The 19,035-nt window shown below is 30.3% G+C and overlaps 1 protein-coding gene and 1 long non-coding RNA gene across 4 annotated transcripts in view; one reads left to right on the forward strand and one right to left on the reverse strand.

Annotated features, from left to right (window-relative positions):
• The window catches only part of LOC134685282 (tyrosine-protein phosphatase non-receptor type 5-like), a 49,543-nt gene that overhangs the window by 11,971 nt on the left and 18,537 nt on the right, over positions 1-19,035 (reverse strand). For 2 of the 3 annotated variants that reach the window (XM_063544889.1, XM_063544888.1), the window contains exons 5-10: positions 18,980-19,003; positions 11,850-11,966; positions 9,573-9,784; positions 8,783-8,866; positions 7,862-7,961; positions 7,438-7,516 (exon numbers count right to left, since the gene is read on the reverse strand). In XM_063544889.1, coding sequence (XP_063400959.1) covers positions 7,438-7,516; positions 7,862-7,961; positions 8,783-8,866; positions 9,573-9,784; positions 11,850-11,966; positions 18,980-19,003 — 616 coding nt within the window. The remainder of the gene's footprint in view (positions 1-7,437; positions 7,517-7,861; positions 7,962-8,782; positions 8,867-9,572; positions 9,785-11,849; positions 11,967-18,979; positions 19,004-19,035) is intronic. The other variant, XM_063544890.1, reaches the window with a different exon arrangement.
• Positions 802-3,178, forward strand: LOC134683678 (uncharacterized). Its single transcript, XR_010101071.1, has 3 exons — positions 802-1,009; positions 2,069-2,276; positions 2,931-3,178. It is a non-coding gene; the product is annotated as an uncharacterized LOC134683678 (long non-coding RNA).

The following is a 19,035-nucleotide window of genomic DNA, read 5'->3' on the forward strand; positions in this document are numbered from 1 at the left end:
GAGGACATAGTCATAAAACACAAATGTCATATACAAAACAGAGGACATAGTCATAAAACACAAATGTCATATACAAAACAGAGGACATAGTCATAAAACACAAATGTCATATACAAAACAGAGGACATAGTCATAAAACACAAATGTCATATACAAAACAGAGGACATAGTCATAAAACACAAATGTCATATACAAAACAGAGGACATAGTCATAAAACACAAATATCATCTACAAAACAGAGGACATAGTCATAAAACACAAATATCATCTACAAAACAGAGGACATAGTCATAAAACACAAATATCATATACAAAACAGAGGACATAGTCATAAAACACAAATATCATATACAAAACAGAGGACATAGTCATAAAACACAAATATCATATACAAAACAGAGGACATAGTCATAAAACACAAATATCATACAGTAGGACAACCGGAAGCGCCTGAGTAAGGATTTCGCCGCTCAGTGATACGGTTCACTAGACGACGTTGTCAACACGTAATGGCGGCCATTATTTGACGTTGGATTTGGCATTCCATGCTGAAAAGTTGCATTAATGACATTCTTGGATGTTTAATCTTTATGCTAAACAACACAAAAGGTAAAGGTTTATTCCAGATATTTCAGTTAATTACTATCAAATAAGTCGGCTCCAAAGAAATGATTTAAACGGCAAAAATAAAATGTAAAATTATATCAAACATGAAAATTGAAATCCAATATATCATCATTTCCTAATAATGATACTGGTATTGAATCAACTATTTACTATTCGGATTTCGGTCTAAGGTATCCGCACTTGTCTCCGGAAATATTATACCCACACAAGTTGTCAACATCCGTTTTCAAACTGGTCAAGGTGTTCTTCACGATCTCCATGGAAAATATTCACGCAATCACTTCTTGCTCAGATAATAGAACATTGTTAACCTCTAACTGCAAATACGGACCAAAATGAATAAAATTCGAAAGCACGTATGATCACGTTTCATGCCGATTGTAAGTTCTCTAAAAAGGGGGTGGGGGTAATTTCAAGGCCCCAAATTATAGTCTACTGAGGCTACACGAATTCTGCTGAACGTATCGGGTTCAACTCAAAAGTCCATTAACCAAATCATTGGAATGTATTTAAAGACACCTACTTTCACTGTTGGCTATTTTATACCTGGTATGAAATTTCATTTGGAAAAACATTTTTGTGTCCCTGATTTCATATACACCAACATGTTACATGTATATTCATAAAAATTAAATCTTTCATAAACAAAAATTACAAAGGGAAAGCGATCACAGTCACAGATTTCTCTTTCACATATACAAAAAAAAAAAAAATTAGATAGCCATTCTCTAAATTTATATCATATAACATGTATCCCCCATGACCAGGAATGGCAGGATACATGTATGTTACAAATTTAATATGCCTGTACAATTTCTTGATATCCATCAAGGTATATAGTAATCCTATAGGCTATAGTCATATATATATATATATACAAACTAATTAGAAATGATAATCCATTGACAATACATTGTAGTAATTACTTTAAAAAAATGAACCTCAATTTCATTAATATCATAATATTATCCAATTAATGGTGTTATGACAGTGTTGGTTCATGAATTTAAATTAAAACTAGGTTGTGAGTGCCCCCAAAATGTATAAAATTTCAGCTTGCATTGTACAATGGACATGTTAGATATTCATGTTCACTATTATAATACATTGTATGTTTTAAATTTGCCTATAACTTTTATGTTTTGAGCAGAATTGCTAGAGGCATAACAATTTCTAATACATAATAAATATATAAAATTGAGAATGGAAATGGATAATATGTCAAAGAACCAGCAACCCAAACAAAGAGCAGACAACAGTCAACGGCCACCAATGGGTCTTCATTGGAGCAAGAAAATATGTTTTTTTTCTTGGTAATTTATTTGGCAAATTTGTATTCATGTGTTGATTATAACAATGCAAAGTTTAGTTTTGCTTTGAATAATTTAGTATATATTCATCTTATTTAGTAATTGTATGTACATTTGCTTTATATACAGGATGGAGAAAGATGTTCACTATGAATCAAAAATTCAAAACAGAGGACTTTTATATATATATCAACAAAACCACTTGCAGTACATGCACATGTATGATTGATATACATACAGCAGGAAAACAGTAATCAAATAGAGAGTCAACAACGAGTAATGTCGAAAGCAAAATTATTTTGTTAATACAAAACAATATGACTAGAATATATTAAAGGTAAGTAACCAAATGTGTCTGTTCAGGGTAACAACAGTGGGTTATTTACAATGCGCTATGACTTCAATCCCTCAAATATGAAACAAAAACATGATAGACATTATCATGATTATGTATTAACTATTTTGATAAGGAAATAGACTGAATATACAAAATGTATCTTACATTTAACAGTCAGACAAGAAAATTGCCATTGGAATAAATTGGGAATGGAAATTAAAATTTATAGTTTATATTTATTTATGAAATGCACATTTATACGCAGACTTTAAGACCAAATGGTATACTTTTAACATGTTTAATAGTTTAAAGATTTTATACTATTATCTATGCTGTATAATTTCAATATAGTTTCATTTGGATGTAAAACCAAATTTCAAGAATGAAGGGTACTGTAATTTAAAATTAATTTATAAAGATAAAAAACAATATAAGGGAATTAACTGTTACTTTATGTGCATCATAATCCATGAGAATGAAGTGGTTTAATAAAATTGACCATTTTCTTCAGATAAGAGAATGACTTAAGCAGACCATATTTTGGTCAAAGATGCAAATAACAATAAAATATAATATATAATAATTATCATCCATCATTACTTTTCAATTGAATCAACAAACTTAATTTAATAACAATTTTTTTTTTATTTTCAGTATACAACACATACTGGAGGATGAAAATTTTGATACCTGGAATCAGCAAAATTTACATGAAATTTGTTATGAGAGATATGTTCATGTACAGAATGGTAACCGAGGTGGTTCAAGTGTTTATTAGCAGACATTTTTGTTGAACTTGTGCAGGATTTGAATAAATGAAACTTAACTCAGTATTAAGCTGACTATGGGCTCAATGTGTAGTAAAAAGAGGATTTTGAAATATGCAAAGACTCATCAACATTCAAATGTGCATATTAAAGTGACAGTGAAATGTCACTATATTTAGTAAAAAAGTCAGATCATTGTCTCAGTTGTTTTCATGAAAAAAAATTTCGAAGGAATATCACTGTTGTATAATTTATAAGATTCCTCATTTTTGTCGAGCCTGCGATTTTGTTGCAGAAAGCTAGACAAAGGGACAGTGAGCTGGCTGATTAGGCGGCGATGTTAGATAATTACTTAAAAGCTCTATATTTTAGAAGGTTGAAAGACCTGGATGCTTCATTCTTGGTATATACATGCCTCATGTTAAGAAGTTTCCGTCAGTCACATGTCCAATGTCCTAGACATCATTTTCATGGTTCAGTGACTTCTTGGAAAAAAGGTTAAGATTTTTTGTAATATTAAATTCTCTCTCATTATAAGTAATAGGATAACTATATTTGGTATGTCATATCTTGCAAGGTCCTCATGCCCGTCGGGCAGTTTTCAATTGACCTCGACCTCATTTCGTGGATCAGTGAACAAGGTTAAGTTTTGATGGTCAAGTCCATATCTCGGATACTATAAGCAATAGGTCTAGTATATTTAGTGTATGGAAGAACTGTAAGGTGTACATGTCCAACTGGCAGGTGTCATCTGACCTGACCTCATTTTCTTGGTTCAGTGGTTATAGTTAAGTTTTTGTGTTTTGGTCTGTTTTTCTCTTATTCTGTATGCAACAGGTCTACTGTATATGGTGTATGGAATGATTGTAAGATGAACATGTCTAGCTGGCAGGTGTCATCTAACCTTGACCTCATTTTTATGGTATCAGTGGTCAAAGTTAAGTTTTTTGAGTGTTGGTCTTTTTTCTAATACTATATGCAATTGGTCAACTATATTTGGTGTATGGAATTATTTTATGATCAGCCTTCAACATTTATTTTAGCAGAACCAATAACGTATAGAAAGCTACATATACAAAAGACCCCTAAATAACATGACACAAGACAACCTGAAAAGGAATATATTCTGTGTCTTTATGCAAAAGTGAAATATATTAAAAAATAAAATATGATGCAATGGATGCAAATTAATAAATAGTAAATCTAGGAAAAAAATCCTATACATGTAGATCATCAATGTTATGGTTTATGCGGTTTATTTAAAAAAGTTGGCAACAAACTTTTACATACTTCATTCAAATAATTTACAGTAAACAAAATAACAAAAAAAAATGAACAGGTACCTTTGATTGGATATAAAGATAAAGTACCTAGAACAGACAAGCAATTGTTTGAAAGACTCATTGTTGAAGGCTGTACGGTGACTTATAGTTGTTAATGTTTGCGTCATTTTGGTCTTTTGTGGATAGTTGTCTCATTGGCAATCATACCACATCTTCTTTTTTTTTATATATATAAGCACAATACAAACACACCAGGATTCTCTTCGAATTCCCCCCAAAAAAGCAAATGGCCACCTCCTCCCCCTATGCAAACTATATTACTATATATTTGTAGTACTAATATAGTAATTGTAAATAATCATTGATCTAAGAAACTGCAGATTTGAAATAAGTAAAGTCAAGTAGATATTGAACCTTAACAGCAAACCAGAAATTGAGAACCATAAGCCCCTAAAAATCACGCATGCCTTTGATAAAATTAAAAGAGCACCCCACCCCAACCCCCTTTTTGACAAAAAAAAGGAAACACTGAAAACAAAACACATAACGATAATTGTATTAACGAACGAAAGGAAAATTATGAAAGAAATCGATATGACCAAACAGATAAGTTGTTCATTTAAAAAAAATAGCGACCGGTAACCTGGTAAAAAAATGCACGAAATGAATCTTGATCAACTACAAGTACGATGTCAACAAGTCAATCTCATGATGATGATGTAGGTCTCAAACTGTTAGTTTACCAAGTAGGGCCTATTTTGGTATAACGTTGATATTGATTCAACATATTGCATGACTTTCTTGACATTAAGATAAACAAAATTGATACAAAGAAGAAAAGATTCCGACTTTTAATGACATTTTACGTTGACATTTTCGGCGCCGGAAATTGACAACGTTGATCTATGTATTGACACAACATCGGATGGGGTCGATTCCGGCATATTCTGTTAAAAAAATCAGTAGCACTTAAAATTTGTTGATGTCTTAAAATATATTCATTTTGTTTCAATGATATTTATTTGATAATTAATTTCGAGAGATGAATAGCTATCGTGTACTTCAGAATCAAGGTGAAAGGATGACCACGCCCCCATAGTGGGGACATACAAAATAAAGATGACCGTTCTCCATTTCTACTCGATAGAAGTGCCTAATTTTTTCATAACATCTGCATTATGTACCAAAGATTATAAAATGAAAGTATAAAAAAAATCGAGGCGGAGATTTTTTAGAATCATCTAATAATTATAGCAGACCTATAGACGTAATAGAGAAATAGGCGAAAATGGCGTCTTCTTCAATTTCGAAAAAAATCGATAATTTTACAATTTATTGACACATATTGATATTTTTATAAGGGTTACATATATAAGGATTCAGCTATTCTTGATAGTTGAATGAATATTTACTTTAAAAACAGAATCTTTTCCAATTTCTAATTCTACCGGCCATGCAAGGGAAAACCTTCAAAAAAATTAGACCCCTACTTTAAAATGGGTACAATTTTTTGCCCTACTGTGGACACCCCTTTTCTTTACGGATTTCGATTTGAAAAACTAGCGAAATTACGATGTAAAAAATTTAAGGTAATTGAAGGATAGGCTTTTTTTTGTACCCCTTTTTAATATCGCTATTAAATTCTACAGTGCAGAAAATCGAAATCCGAAATTCGATGTTCAGATGTGAAAAAATAAGATTTTTTTTGATTTTTTTGTTCAAACATGTAAATAATAAGTAAGCTCATATATTTTTCTCTTATAAATGAGCTTACAATCAACAGCATTTACCGCCGGTACTTTGCTGTAAACGAATGAAATGTTTTTACAAAAGCGCGCCATTTTCAGCTGACGTCGGCCGACGCAAAATAGTCCAATTTTCGGCGTAGGACTACTGAGCGCCGCCGAATCACATTTTGGCCAAAAAGGCACATCCGGTTGTCCTACTGATATACAAAACAGAGGACATAGTCATAAAACACAAATATCATCTACAAAACAGAGGACATAGTCATAAAACACAAATATCATCTACAAAACAGAGGACATAGTCATAAAACACAAATATCATATACAAAACAGAGGACATAGTCATAAAACACAAATATCATATACAAAACACATGTTATAGTCAAATACAAAACATAAAACTCTACTGTGTTCATCAACAAAACACATGGCAGTCATATAACACAAATATCAAATAACTGTTCTGTCTTCTTCCATAAAACACAACAGATGTCAGTTATATAACACAAATATGTCACAGTCATAAAATACAAATATCATCTACAAACCATAAAAGTTTAATACCATTTTCAATAGGGATGACTCAGCAGTGAATGTTGAATGTGACATGAACTTTAATAAAGGCGTAAGGTAATAAGGGTAATAATAGAAGATCCTATTCTATAAAGAGAACTTAAGCAATCTTTGATTTATTTCCTTTTAGAACCAATTAAATTGATTATACGAAAGCATGTGACACAAGTTTTCTAACATTAGCATAAGTAATTTTTTTACTATTAAACAAGAAGTGTCTCAAGTACACGGATGCCGCTCACACTATCATTTTCTTTGTTCAGTGGACTGTGAAATTGGAGTAAAAATCTAATTTGCCATTAAAATTAGAAACCTAATATCATAGGGAACATGTGTACTAAGTGTCAAGTTGATTGGACTTCAACTTCATCAAAAATTACTCTTACCAAAAACTTTAACCAAAAACATTTAACCTAAAACTCACAATCATATTCTATGTTCATAAACCATGAAATTGGGGTTAAAATCTAATTGGGCATTCATATTAGAATGATCATATCATAGGGAACATGTGTACTAAGTTAAAAGTTGATTGGACTTCAACTTCATCAAAAACTACCTTGACCAAAAACTTTAACCTGAAGCGGGACAGGCAGACGGACGGACTGACAAATGGATGCAGACCTCAAAACATAATGCCCCTCTACTATCGTAGGTGGGCATAAATAAAAATGTTGTACCATAAATAATATTGAGAATATAAATTAATCAACTATTAGAATTAATAATTGGACAAGCAATTTATATAATATAGCACTGCATTGCTTAGATGACAGAAAGTATTTCTTACTTGGTATCATACTTCTGTATCTGTTTTTCATACCAGAACCAGCAACAGAGACCTTCTCTGGGTGGTTTGTAAAGATTTCCTATAAAAAAGAATTTTAAAATATCTTTTTACAAACTAACACAATAGCTGTATATAATCAAGTCATGTTTAAACTTATTCCCCATGGTACAAGACAAATATTAAAGTTTGTTTAGTCCTCAAAATTATCACAGGACTGACAGGACATGTCCAGTCAAAATATATTCTCTGCTGTCGATTTTTGTTAATTTTGTTATACATTCACAAGAAAACTTTAAAGAATTAACAGTTCTGTACAGGAATTTGTAAATGCCAAACTCCAATTTCTATGACTGTTTGTTTCACAATTTTGTGTTCTCTTTTTGAAAACTATTTAAATGCAAGAAGAATGTGCAGAAAAAATTACCCAGAATTCTTGATGCAAAGCTCTGTTATTTCGGACAGCATTTTTCAAATCTTGTCTGCTAAGTCTATGACCAGCAGTCATTAAATACTCTACTCCAGTACTGAAATAAAACATTATTTGTAACAATTGTAGTTAATGTATGTTATGTACAAACGATTAAAGTCTAGCATAAAGGTTATCTGTTTTCTCACAGTCTATCTTTTCACACTGTCTATCCTTAAAATAATTGGATACTATAATTTCAGAAATAACATGTCCATAAATGCATGCTTGAAGACCTATTGGTGACCTGCTGTTATCTGTTCTATGGTTGGGTTGTTGTCTCTTTGACACATTCTCCATTTCCGTTCTCAATTTTATTGATTTATATTGAACAATATAAATGTGTAAACCCTTCGCTCAATGTGTTGTTATACTTCATTGCATCTGTTGCTTATTAATACTTAAATTGTAAAGCAACTAATTTTCACCACCAATTTATTTTCACTACTGTGACTGAGTAGATAAATAAATCAAATCAAAATTTTAGCGAATATAACAAATATATTTTTCACTTTTAAGAACACATAAAAGGATTTAGCATAGTGCGAAAAAAAATTCAAATACCCCGGTAAATGTAATAAAGAATCATTTATTTCCAAACCGTTTTTTTCCGTGGAAATTAAAATTTTTCTTTGTTTTACAAGTGTCTAAATTTTTAAATCATTGAATACATGTACATGAATTAGTGGTTTACCTTAACCTACAAATATTGGTATCCAACAAATTGTAATGAATCCTTGTTGGTTTACAGTATATTCCAATTGTTTGATTTTTAATAACATCAATAATGTGCAGGTTTTTTTTTATATAATATTGTAGGTGATTCTTTCCAAAAGACTTTCAATATAACAATATATCCTGTAGAGCCAATGTACCTACCTTTCTTTGGGTGGAGTTCCATCCCAACGACCACTTTCAGGTGAAGCATTTAAGTCAATGGTTAAGGAAGCATTGGATCCTCGCCTAAAACATCAAAATATAGAAAAATTTAAACTCACATACTACAACACATGTTGTTTAGAATGAAATATGATGGCCATTGTACAATCTACTTAGAATCTCTGAACATTTTTCTGTATTGTCATACGACTGTAAAGAAAATTTTATAAAAGAAAACAAATTGAATGTTAGACTTTACTAACATATTTAAAGTTAAGTAAAGTGATGGGTACTGCTAGTTAAAGTTACCCTTTGTTGATGTTTAAACAGGACTAAAACATAACTTTCTAAGAGTCCCAACTGTAAACTATGATACTTCAAGTAAAGGTCGCACTTTAGTGATGTATACATGTTATTGAAGGGACTGTTTGTTTTTTATTGGCTTTAAACTAGCTTCAGTAACTATAAATACTGTCAGATCTGTACTTTGTGTCTATAATGTTTTTGTTATTTTGTTATTTTTGGTGCTTTTTATCAATCTATTGAGTTAAGCCTTTCTTAACTAATTTTTATAGAATGTTCTTGTGTTGTACTGTTTCACAAAAGTCTAACATTAGTGGGAGCTAAAATGGTGAACTTTGTCACATTCTGTATGTGTCTGTACCCATTCAGGAGCCAGCTGTAATTCAGTGCTTGTGGTTAGTTGCTATATATCATGTTTGTTATTTATTTATAGTTTTGTTGATTTATTGTCAATCATACCATACCTATGGAGTTTTATTCAACCTACCTTTCTAAGAGTCCCTTAGCCTTGATTCTACCAGTTGGGGTTTGTACTGGAGTAATTGACCCTGGTGGTGTGTAGAGGGGACTGCCTCCAGGTTGTATCATTTTAGGATCTTTCATGTCAGGTTTGACTGAAGGAAAATAAATCTGTTGCAGTTTCTGTGATCCTTTGTCATTTTCAGGTTCTTTCTTCTTTTTACAGCAGCAGCAGTATACCTGTAATTTTGTTACATTATAGTACATGTAAAATTCAAAATTTAAAATCGATGTCAAAGGATTTTTGTCCATAGTGAAATATCTCAAAATTAAACACAAAGCATGGTTATTATAGATGAACAAAAAAAACCCAGACAAAACAAGTGGAAAGGTGGCGATTCCAACCCATGCTCACCAAATCACTCTTTATCTTAAGAATATTTAAATAAATGCAATACATATATGATCTGTCTTGTATTATAAGGTTTTTATACTACAAATGTACTATGTTTGGAAGAACAAAATTAAACATGTTAATTGCAAATTTTTCACCTGTATACGTGTTGCAAACCTTTCAGGGATGACAGTGGTCATTATAAAAACATGATTCAGCCATCAGAAAGAACTCTATATGGTCCAAAGATTATAAAAAGTCAGGTATCTAATTGACAAATTTGTTACCAAAATACAGAAAAAAATTCTTTTCAGAGCCTCCTCAATAAACAAATTGGGCAGTGTTTCAGACCCTGGCTGATCTGCCAGGTATGGAGAAACATAATAATATTGCTAATAAACTGTTGATGTAGAAATATATCAATCTTGTTTGTAATTTTGATAGTATAATACAAATGAACTAATACATGAAATATAGACAATTGGCTTGACAGCAAAACATACTGACATGACTGACTACATGTTTTCCAAGACTTTTATTAGGGGGAACCATTAAAAGCACGAAATCCACTCTTTTTGATAAATAGGTAATTAAAATGCAATGAAAAAGACCCCAAAGACTTTGACATAACTCTTTTATAAAAAGGTTCCTTATTCATTCTAAACAAAATGAATAATTTAAAAATCAACATTAAATAAAAATAATTTTGTGCATCAATCAAATGTCTTATGGATTTTTTTCTTTTACTGATTAGACAGTCTCGTAGTAATTGAACTGTAAATTCAGAAAACATTGGATTGTGGATTAAATGTGTCTAGCACAATATTATAATCAAAGTTATAAACACAAGTCTACTGCTAAGTAGGGTTTGCTATCTTACATTTTTAATGGAAGCTGTTTTTCCAAAGAAATACTTTTTTAAAATACTTTCCACAGCAAAAAGTAGGGAACTCTATATTTCTAACAAACTTCTTAACCCATAATGCTACTTGAAACAACCATTCATTCAACATGACCTTCATATTAAATTGGAAATAAGATACTTTTTACAATTGTACAAATCAATGTCTAGAAAGAAGGGAATACTGCAATTTAAAACTTATTAAGTTAAAATACTAAATAATGTATCCATATCAAATTAGTTTTCTCAATTAACTGTTTCATATTTTTTATGTCTGGGCCTTTTAAAGCAGACTACTGTAAATTCAGAAATTATTGCGTGCATTCATCATTGTAATTTTGTCATTTTATTCTCAAATGCAATTTTAAATTTTGCTATATTGAGAAAAATTCTGTGTTATTCATATAAAAATTTCAACATGCCATTTTAAATAATTGCAATGATAACTTTGTTCTTTTTTCACAATAATAAAAACATCACAATAATTTCTAAATTTACAGTATTCAGTATGGGCTTTTCTGATTGTGGAGGGCTGTATGGTTGCTTCTAATCACTTAAATTCACTTCATTTTAACTTTGGAGGATAATTGTCTCATTGGCAATCATACCTCATCTCCTTATTTGTTTATAATGACTTACCAGCACTGTTGTCATCAGTATGATGCATACACAACACGCTGCAGCTATATAAGGGAAGTAACTCACAAACCAAGATTTTTAAAATGACTTACCAACACTGTTGTAATCAGTATGATGCATACACAACAAGCTGCAGCTTCATAAGGGAAGTAACTCACAAACCAAGATTTTTATAATGACTTACCAACACTGTTGTCATCAGTATGATGCATACACAACAAGCTGCAGCTATGTAAGGGAAGTAACTCACAAACCAAGATTTTTATTATGACTAATTACCAGCACTGTTGTCATCAGTATGATGCATACACAGCAAGCTGCTGCAATGTAAGGGAAGTAACTCACAAACCCAGATTTTTATTATGACTTACCAGCACTGTTGTCATCAGTATGATGCATACACAGCAAGCTGCAGCTATGTAAGGGAAGTAACTCACAAACCAAGAAGACAATGGTTCACTTTCTTCATTAGTAACTAATATTGCTTGCTGTAACAAAATTAAACAAATTGTGATATTAATAACTGTGAATTTAGGAAATGATCTATACGATTTTAAATATACAATCAAAGTGAATGTTCTGATCAATATACTAACCAAAATCATGGGATTTTTCCTTGACAATAAAACTCTTGTAAAATCTTATTTAAAGAATTTAGATAGTATAAAATAAATACTTTTTGCATTAGATTTTTCCAAAAACATTTCAATTTTAATAACTAGTATATTTAATTGCTTTTTCATCAAACAAATAATTATGAATTCTTTTAAAAAAGATAACAATTTAAATATCTTCTTTGATCTTTTCTGAAAATTATTAATGCAGCATAACATTTTAACTCCACTTGATCAGAAAACATATTTTTACAATACAATAATAGCTATTTTAGAGTAGACAATATAAAAATGTATATGAAACCAATATGTTATATTTTTCATTTTATTTTTTCCTGCAAAACGAGTAAGTATACGTAGTGTACATGTTAAATAAGTACTCAAAGTTATTCATGTCAACTTTGAACCTTAAATATGTATTGTGCAAAGGGAATCATATATGACATACATTAAATTCTTTAAAATCAAAACGTTTCCACCTTAGGCTAAATGCAACTTCAAATTAATATTTGTATTACATCTTTTTACACAATTTGGGGAATGACCTTCAGTATCATATATAGTTAACATATTTCAAAAGTGAAATGATATAAACAGGTAATGCATGTTAGCATGTTTAATGATGGCCTATCACAAGTGTTATTGTAGTAAAGGACTTGTAAATGTAAAACCACATATCAAAATAATTATAAATCATCACAGATAAGATGTTTATATTTTTAACAGTATTATTTATTGCATAATTTTTATGTTGTCAAATTCCTTGACAATCATTGGAAACCAAAGTTCATAACAAACATATCTTTGCAGATATAGTTACAATTTCAGATATGACAAAACTGTGAACAATAAAAAAAATATTGACATTCAAATTAAAAAAATGCCACCAAGACATCAAGAATAACTTGTTTACCATACGTTTTTTTTTGTACATTATTTTCTCAGCTGGGAGATTTAAGCATCAATATATTACAATTCAGTCACAGCAGGAACATCTTGCACGTTAAAGACACCCTTGTAGATTTCGAAAAAGAGTAGGCTAATGCCGCTACAAGGCAGCCCTCGCACCCGCAAAGTGGAAAGGGATTAATATAAGTTGCAAAACTTGTTTCCCAATCCACTATGAATAAATATGTTTAAACTAAACAGCAGGAACAAAGGATGAAAACAATGCAAAAATTTAATCTTATCCAACACAATTTTTTTCTAATAAAATTTGTGCAACAGCAAAAAGAAACAATTGAAATGCATTCTGTCTGAAAATATATTTTGGTCAAGTAGGTTTCATTAAATTTAACATTTGAAGGAGCAGAATATAACAATTAAATCAATCAAAGCAAACAAGGAAAACTTTCTCAAGTGAAAATATACATACATGACAGCCATACAATCCAAATTAAGTCTCCAAAATTTGTTTGAGAAATAACAATATTCCTTTAACTATATATATAATTACTAACAAATCTGACAATGTTCCACTTGATTGGAATTTGATCAAACCCCCACAAACTTTGCTATGCTTCATTAACTCATTATAACATATAGAACAAATAACTGTGTGTAAAACAATTTCTCCCTCCCACTCGTTTCCTGTTTAATATCGCTGTTTAACACATGTAAAGGATAAAGAAGGGGTGTAATATTCATGTATCTTCAAATTAATACATTTAGCTTTTTTTTTATTTTAGCAAAAAAATTGAAACAAAGAATATATTAACATCAGGTGAATTGCTTTATTCATTTATTGTTAGTAATGCCGGTCTATAAACTCCTATTGATGATTATAGCATGGTTTGGCTATATATTCTGTTTAGGCCCCCCTACTGTCATTTAGCTCAATTACTTGTAGTCCCAGTATTCAATTTGTGAGTGAAACCTCATTGATTAGAAAAGCCCTTAAATTTACAGTGTACTTTCAATTTCTAGAATTATTAAAATTACCTCTGCTTATGAACAGTCAGTCCTTAGGGTATCACAAGCCTAGGAGTACCAAGTGTTTTTTTTCACTCATAATTCATAACATACCCTTTACTATTCTGAATTTACAATTGATAAATTATTAACTTGTTCAGAAAATATGAAAACTAACTTCCTCAAGCTGACTCTAAAGGTTATTGACTATTATTTTTAATTTCAAATTTGGTCATGGTATTGCCCTTTCAGCATACATACATCCCTGGTATTATAATTTTATAGCCTTTCTGCAGAATCAGATTATGTTGAGTTTCACTAAAATTTCTAACTTTAGTCCTTTTCAGGGGGTAAATGTCATCATTGCATTAGAATTGGGTGACAAATAAATCCCTTACAGCACCAGCAGAGGTTTAAGGGGGCTTTTTTTCAGGGGGCTGCCACCCCTCCCTCTACCCCATTGTGTGGAAAAAAATTGGTTGATTACTTAGGGAATCACTGAAGCATGACTTGAGCAGTACCCCCCTCAGGCAGTCAGTCCCTTATGAAAATTATTGGATCAGCCACTGACCAACACCTTTATTTCAAAAAGCAAGTGTTTGGTGGTTTCATGTTTTTCAAGATGGTTTTCAAAAGCTTGCAGCCCTTTGGCATAGATAACCTGAGTATGTACTGACAGCTGTTAACAAGTACATCTATGGGTCAATCACCCATAAAAAAATATCTAAATGTTTATTTATAAACATTATCTATAATTTCAATCTTTCTAACCAGATATGAATTAATTAAACATTTCCTTCTATATATCCTGTGAACTATAAAGGCTGAACTTTCTTAAGTTTTATTTGGTACATATCAACTTAAATTGTATTTATTTCATTGTCTCATTGCGAGATAATATATTGTCCAATATTAAACATAATTTTTTGTACATACTGATCTTATTTGGTTTCAAGTACTGTAAATTCAGAAATTATTGCTTGCATTTATTATTGCGATGTTGTCATTTTAGACTGAAATGCGATTCTAATTTTTACGATTAGAGAAAAATCCTGTTAAATTCATATTAAATATTTCAAATTGTGAGTTTAAATTATTGTGTTTACAACTCAGTTGCATTTTTAGCAATAATAAAAACCTCACATTAATTTCTGAATTTACAGTATTGCCTTGAAAGATTTTGAACTAGGTGCTCCTATTGCATTTGGCTTCAATTGCTCCCCATTTAAATGATGCAGTTTTCATTCTATTTCAACTTTTTTATCATATTTTATTGCATTCATGTACAAGCAGAGCAATAAATTGTTTTCTGAGACTCCAGCAGACCATTTGCATATAATAACACCAAAAAATACACAATTTTCATAACTAATTTTTCACTAAAAAAAAATATTTTTAAGTTTTTTTTCTCTCACTATTAAACAACATTCATTTTAAAATAATGCAATGTGAATATGTGTCCCCCTTTTAAGTACAATATGCTGAATCCTATAAACAAAACACACGAAGAGAACTGCTTTATAACTTTCCTTTTAATAATTGACATGAACCTCTCAATAATTATTTTTTTTAATAGATCTTGTATTGTTTATAAATTTTTCTGTTCAATCTGTACTATATAGTACTCAAGGCAATATTATATACTGAGTTGTCTCCCTTTGTCCATAGTTCTAGGATTACAGGACAATTCATACATAAATCTTTTCTCAATTTTTTCACTATTTTGATCCTCCTGTCAACAGTTATGATAAGACTTCTTCTTATATATATGGTTATTACAATTCTAAACACTTCTAAACACTTCTAAACAAGAGGGTAGATAAATTGAAAGGAGAAGGTAAGTGCCGACTTTGGCCTCAAATTTCAGGTTCATCTAACAAAAGTTTTTGGACAATTTTTAAACACTTAAGTGTCTATTTCAATTGATTCAATTAGTTAATGTGAAAGATTTTAACTGATAAAAATGCTCTGATTCAAGCTTAAATATGAAAAATCTATCAAATATGCCCCAAAAAACGTCACTTTTCAGATGGTTTTTGTCAAAAATGAAAATGGCCGCATCTGTGTTCATCCTCAACCTTTATATATGTTTTGCATTATCAATAAACACAACTTCTATTCAATATTATGAATGAAAACGAAAGCGGCCACTTTAATTTTAGACGGAAACCATCTAAAAATTAACCAAAATGCTAAAATTTGGAAGATTTCAGTAATTTAGCATGACTTAATGATGCTAGGACGCAGTATCCGTGCATTGTATTGTCAAAAACAGCTCATATTTATGTAGCACAAGCATTTTACTTTCCAAAATACAGCTTAAAGATTACATTTTCACAATTTTCTAAAACTGCTTTTTTAGGGCCAAAAAGAGGTCTTACTGAACCTACTCCTTTTACCATGTTTACAAACTTTTTTCTAGGCTGTATGTCTATGCTGGTATGTTCTAATGAGACTGATACAAGCCTATTGTATGGAATCTATGTTGGCAGTTATCTCGCCTTTCAGACCATTTTTGTTGTTTGTGAACTTCTCAAATCAATTTGTACAAATTTAAGCTTGCTTCCGTTATTCAAAATACATTTGTATTGAAAAAGATCAATTTGCTCATGTTTTAACATCAAATGTTCTCATAGAAAATACATCAAATTTTTACAAAGAAAGAATTATTGATGATTGAAAATCACTTTTACATTAAAATATTTAATGTATTTTTACTTCATTTTGTAAAATTGTATCATTAACATGATTAAAGAGTATATGCTGTAATGGCATGAATGGGGGGAATCTTTATTAGATCTCTGTAAAATAACCAAAGGGAGACATTCTTGTTAATATTTCATTAGTTCACACTCGAAAAAAATATTGAAATTTACAGCAATTACAGAGGTAAAATATGTATATTCATAACAAATAATGACAGCTACCAAATCATTTATTATTTATAAATGTTTGTATATTGTATGATTGCTACTTATGTATATTACTCTTAATGTTTATAAACTCATTTAACAAATTTCAAATGTCCAGGTGATGTTCACACCACAAACTGCTTACAATAAATGACGCATTATCAATGTGATGGATCAATAATATAAGACTGTGTGTCATGTGATGGATCAATAATATAAGACTGTGTGTCATGTGCAGAATGTCATCCCTCCTCTAATATTACCCCCTACTTGCTGATTTCATTAGTATCCAGTACTGTTTACACACAGGCATGCATACAGTAGTATCAAATCGAAAGTTTTAAATGACTCCTACTTGTTCTAGCCTGGGATCCGGCCCAATCTAGCTGTGCGTCGTAAGGACTGACAAGATTAGCCAGGACCCCAGGCTACTACTTGTTCTAGAAACTTAAATAAAAATTCAAAACAAGCACTATATTTCATAGCTAGCTCATTTAAGAGGGACACTAATTCTGTAAATTTTTCAATTAAGAGTATCTTCTATGTAAAAAATCAAATATTTTGATAAAATACTAGTTATTTTAATACTAATGTATATGAACAATGGACAAAAATAAGAAAACAATTTCTGTAAATTCAAAATCTGTACTATCAAAATTCAATTGTGAGGTTATATTTTGTCAAAGCATATTATGATGTCACAATGTTTTAGAATAATAAGCACATGGCAAAAAATGTCTGTATTTACAGTATATATATATTTCTAGTCCAAATAATTATGACATCATGAAAGGCTATTTAAAATATTTTTCTGCTGCGGTGTCACAGAAAAAAAGTTAAAAGTTTAAAAAAAAATATTTGAACTAATATATTTATTTCCAAACATCTTAGACAAAAGTTCTAAATTTCCTCATTTCTATCAAATCAATGTACAAGTTAAGCAACAAGTAAATTTGAACAGCAAAACAGCATAAAATTAGAAATAAATACTAACAAATGTTGAAATGATATAAAACTACCTTAAAAACCCATCACCATCATGACCCTTATGTCAACATGATCCTTATAGTATTCTATGTTGTTAAATAATGTTATTTCTGGGTCCATGCAAGACTTATATATGATCAAGATATCTATACATATATAAAATAAATATAAATTCTCACATTTTTAAATTGTTAATTCTGTTACATGCACCCAAATGACAGAGCAACAGCTTTTTGTACAAGTTAGTTATTTATCTAAATAAATGATTGCACTTTTTGTAAAAATAGATATAACTGAAGATTTTCACCATACTTGCATTGCATAATCTGTGTTGAAAATTAATATAAACAATAGGTGTGACCATATCCCGTACATAATGAAAGACCACACTTAAAACTCTTTGCCATTATACCCAAAACAAGAAGCAGATTCGCCTTAGAGTGCCTGAAACATTTGTTTTTACAATGCTCTACTTTAACTTAATCGATAAAGTTGCAAAACTGATCATGAAGAATAAAAGATCAATTGGACAGCCCTTAAATTTGGGAATGTTGAATTTTAATAAAAATTATAACATCAACTAGGAATTGGTATTTATGAAGAAGAAAAAAAATCTTAATAAAACTTTTGAAAATCCAAATCAATAGAATGAAGACCATTAACTCCCACCGGAAAAAAACATCATTTGAGAAAAGTGCCTTAAAACTGAATTTTTGTGACAAAATAGAACAACAAATCTGAAAATCCTTAAAACTCAAAAGAAGCTGTTTTTTTAAAAATCAATCATTAATATGTAACAACTTTTTGTAAAAGTCTATTCACCTAATTAAAGAGACGTAGGGGTGTTGGGGCGGAAGTCAATACATAAGATCTGAAAGACATTAAATGGAATAGCTACAACTAAACACCTTGACTAATGTTGAAAGAAAAGAAATAATATCTTTTTAAAATACAGTTTATATAACTTTTTGGTTTGCTGGCTTTATTTGGCTATGGCAAATAATCGTTTTAATTTTGGCCTTTCAGAAAAATATTAGTTCCTCTTCCCTTGTTCAATATTCATAAACAAAAACTTACCAAATTAATTGTAGGTATAAACACCTATGAACATTTTTAAGCAAATTAGTTGAGAA

This window comes from Mytilus trossulus, chromosome 9, assembly GCF_036588685.1.
Source record: "Mytilus trossulus isolate FHL-02 chromosome 9, PNRI_Mtr1.1.1.hap1, whole genome shotgun sequence".
NCBI classification, from domain to species: Eukaryota; Metazoa; Mollusca; class Bivalvia; order Mytilida; family Mytilidae; genus Mytilus; species Mytilus trossulus.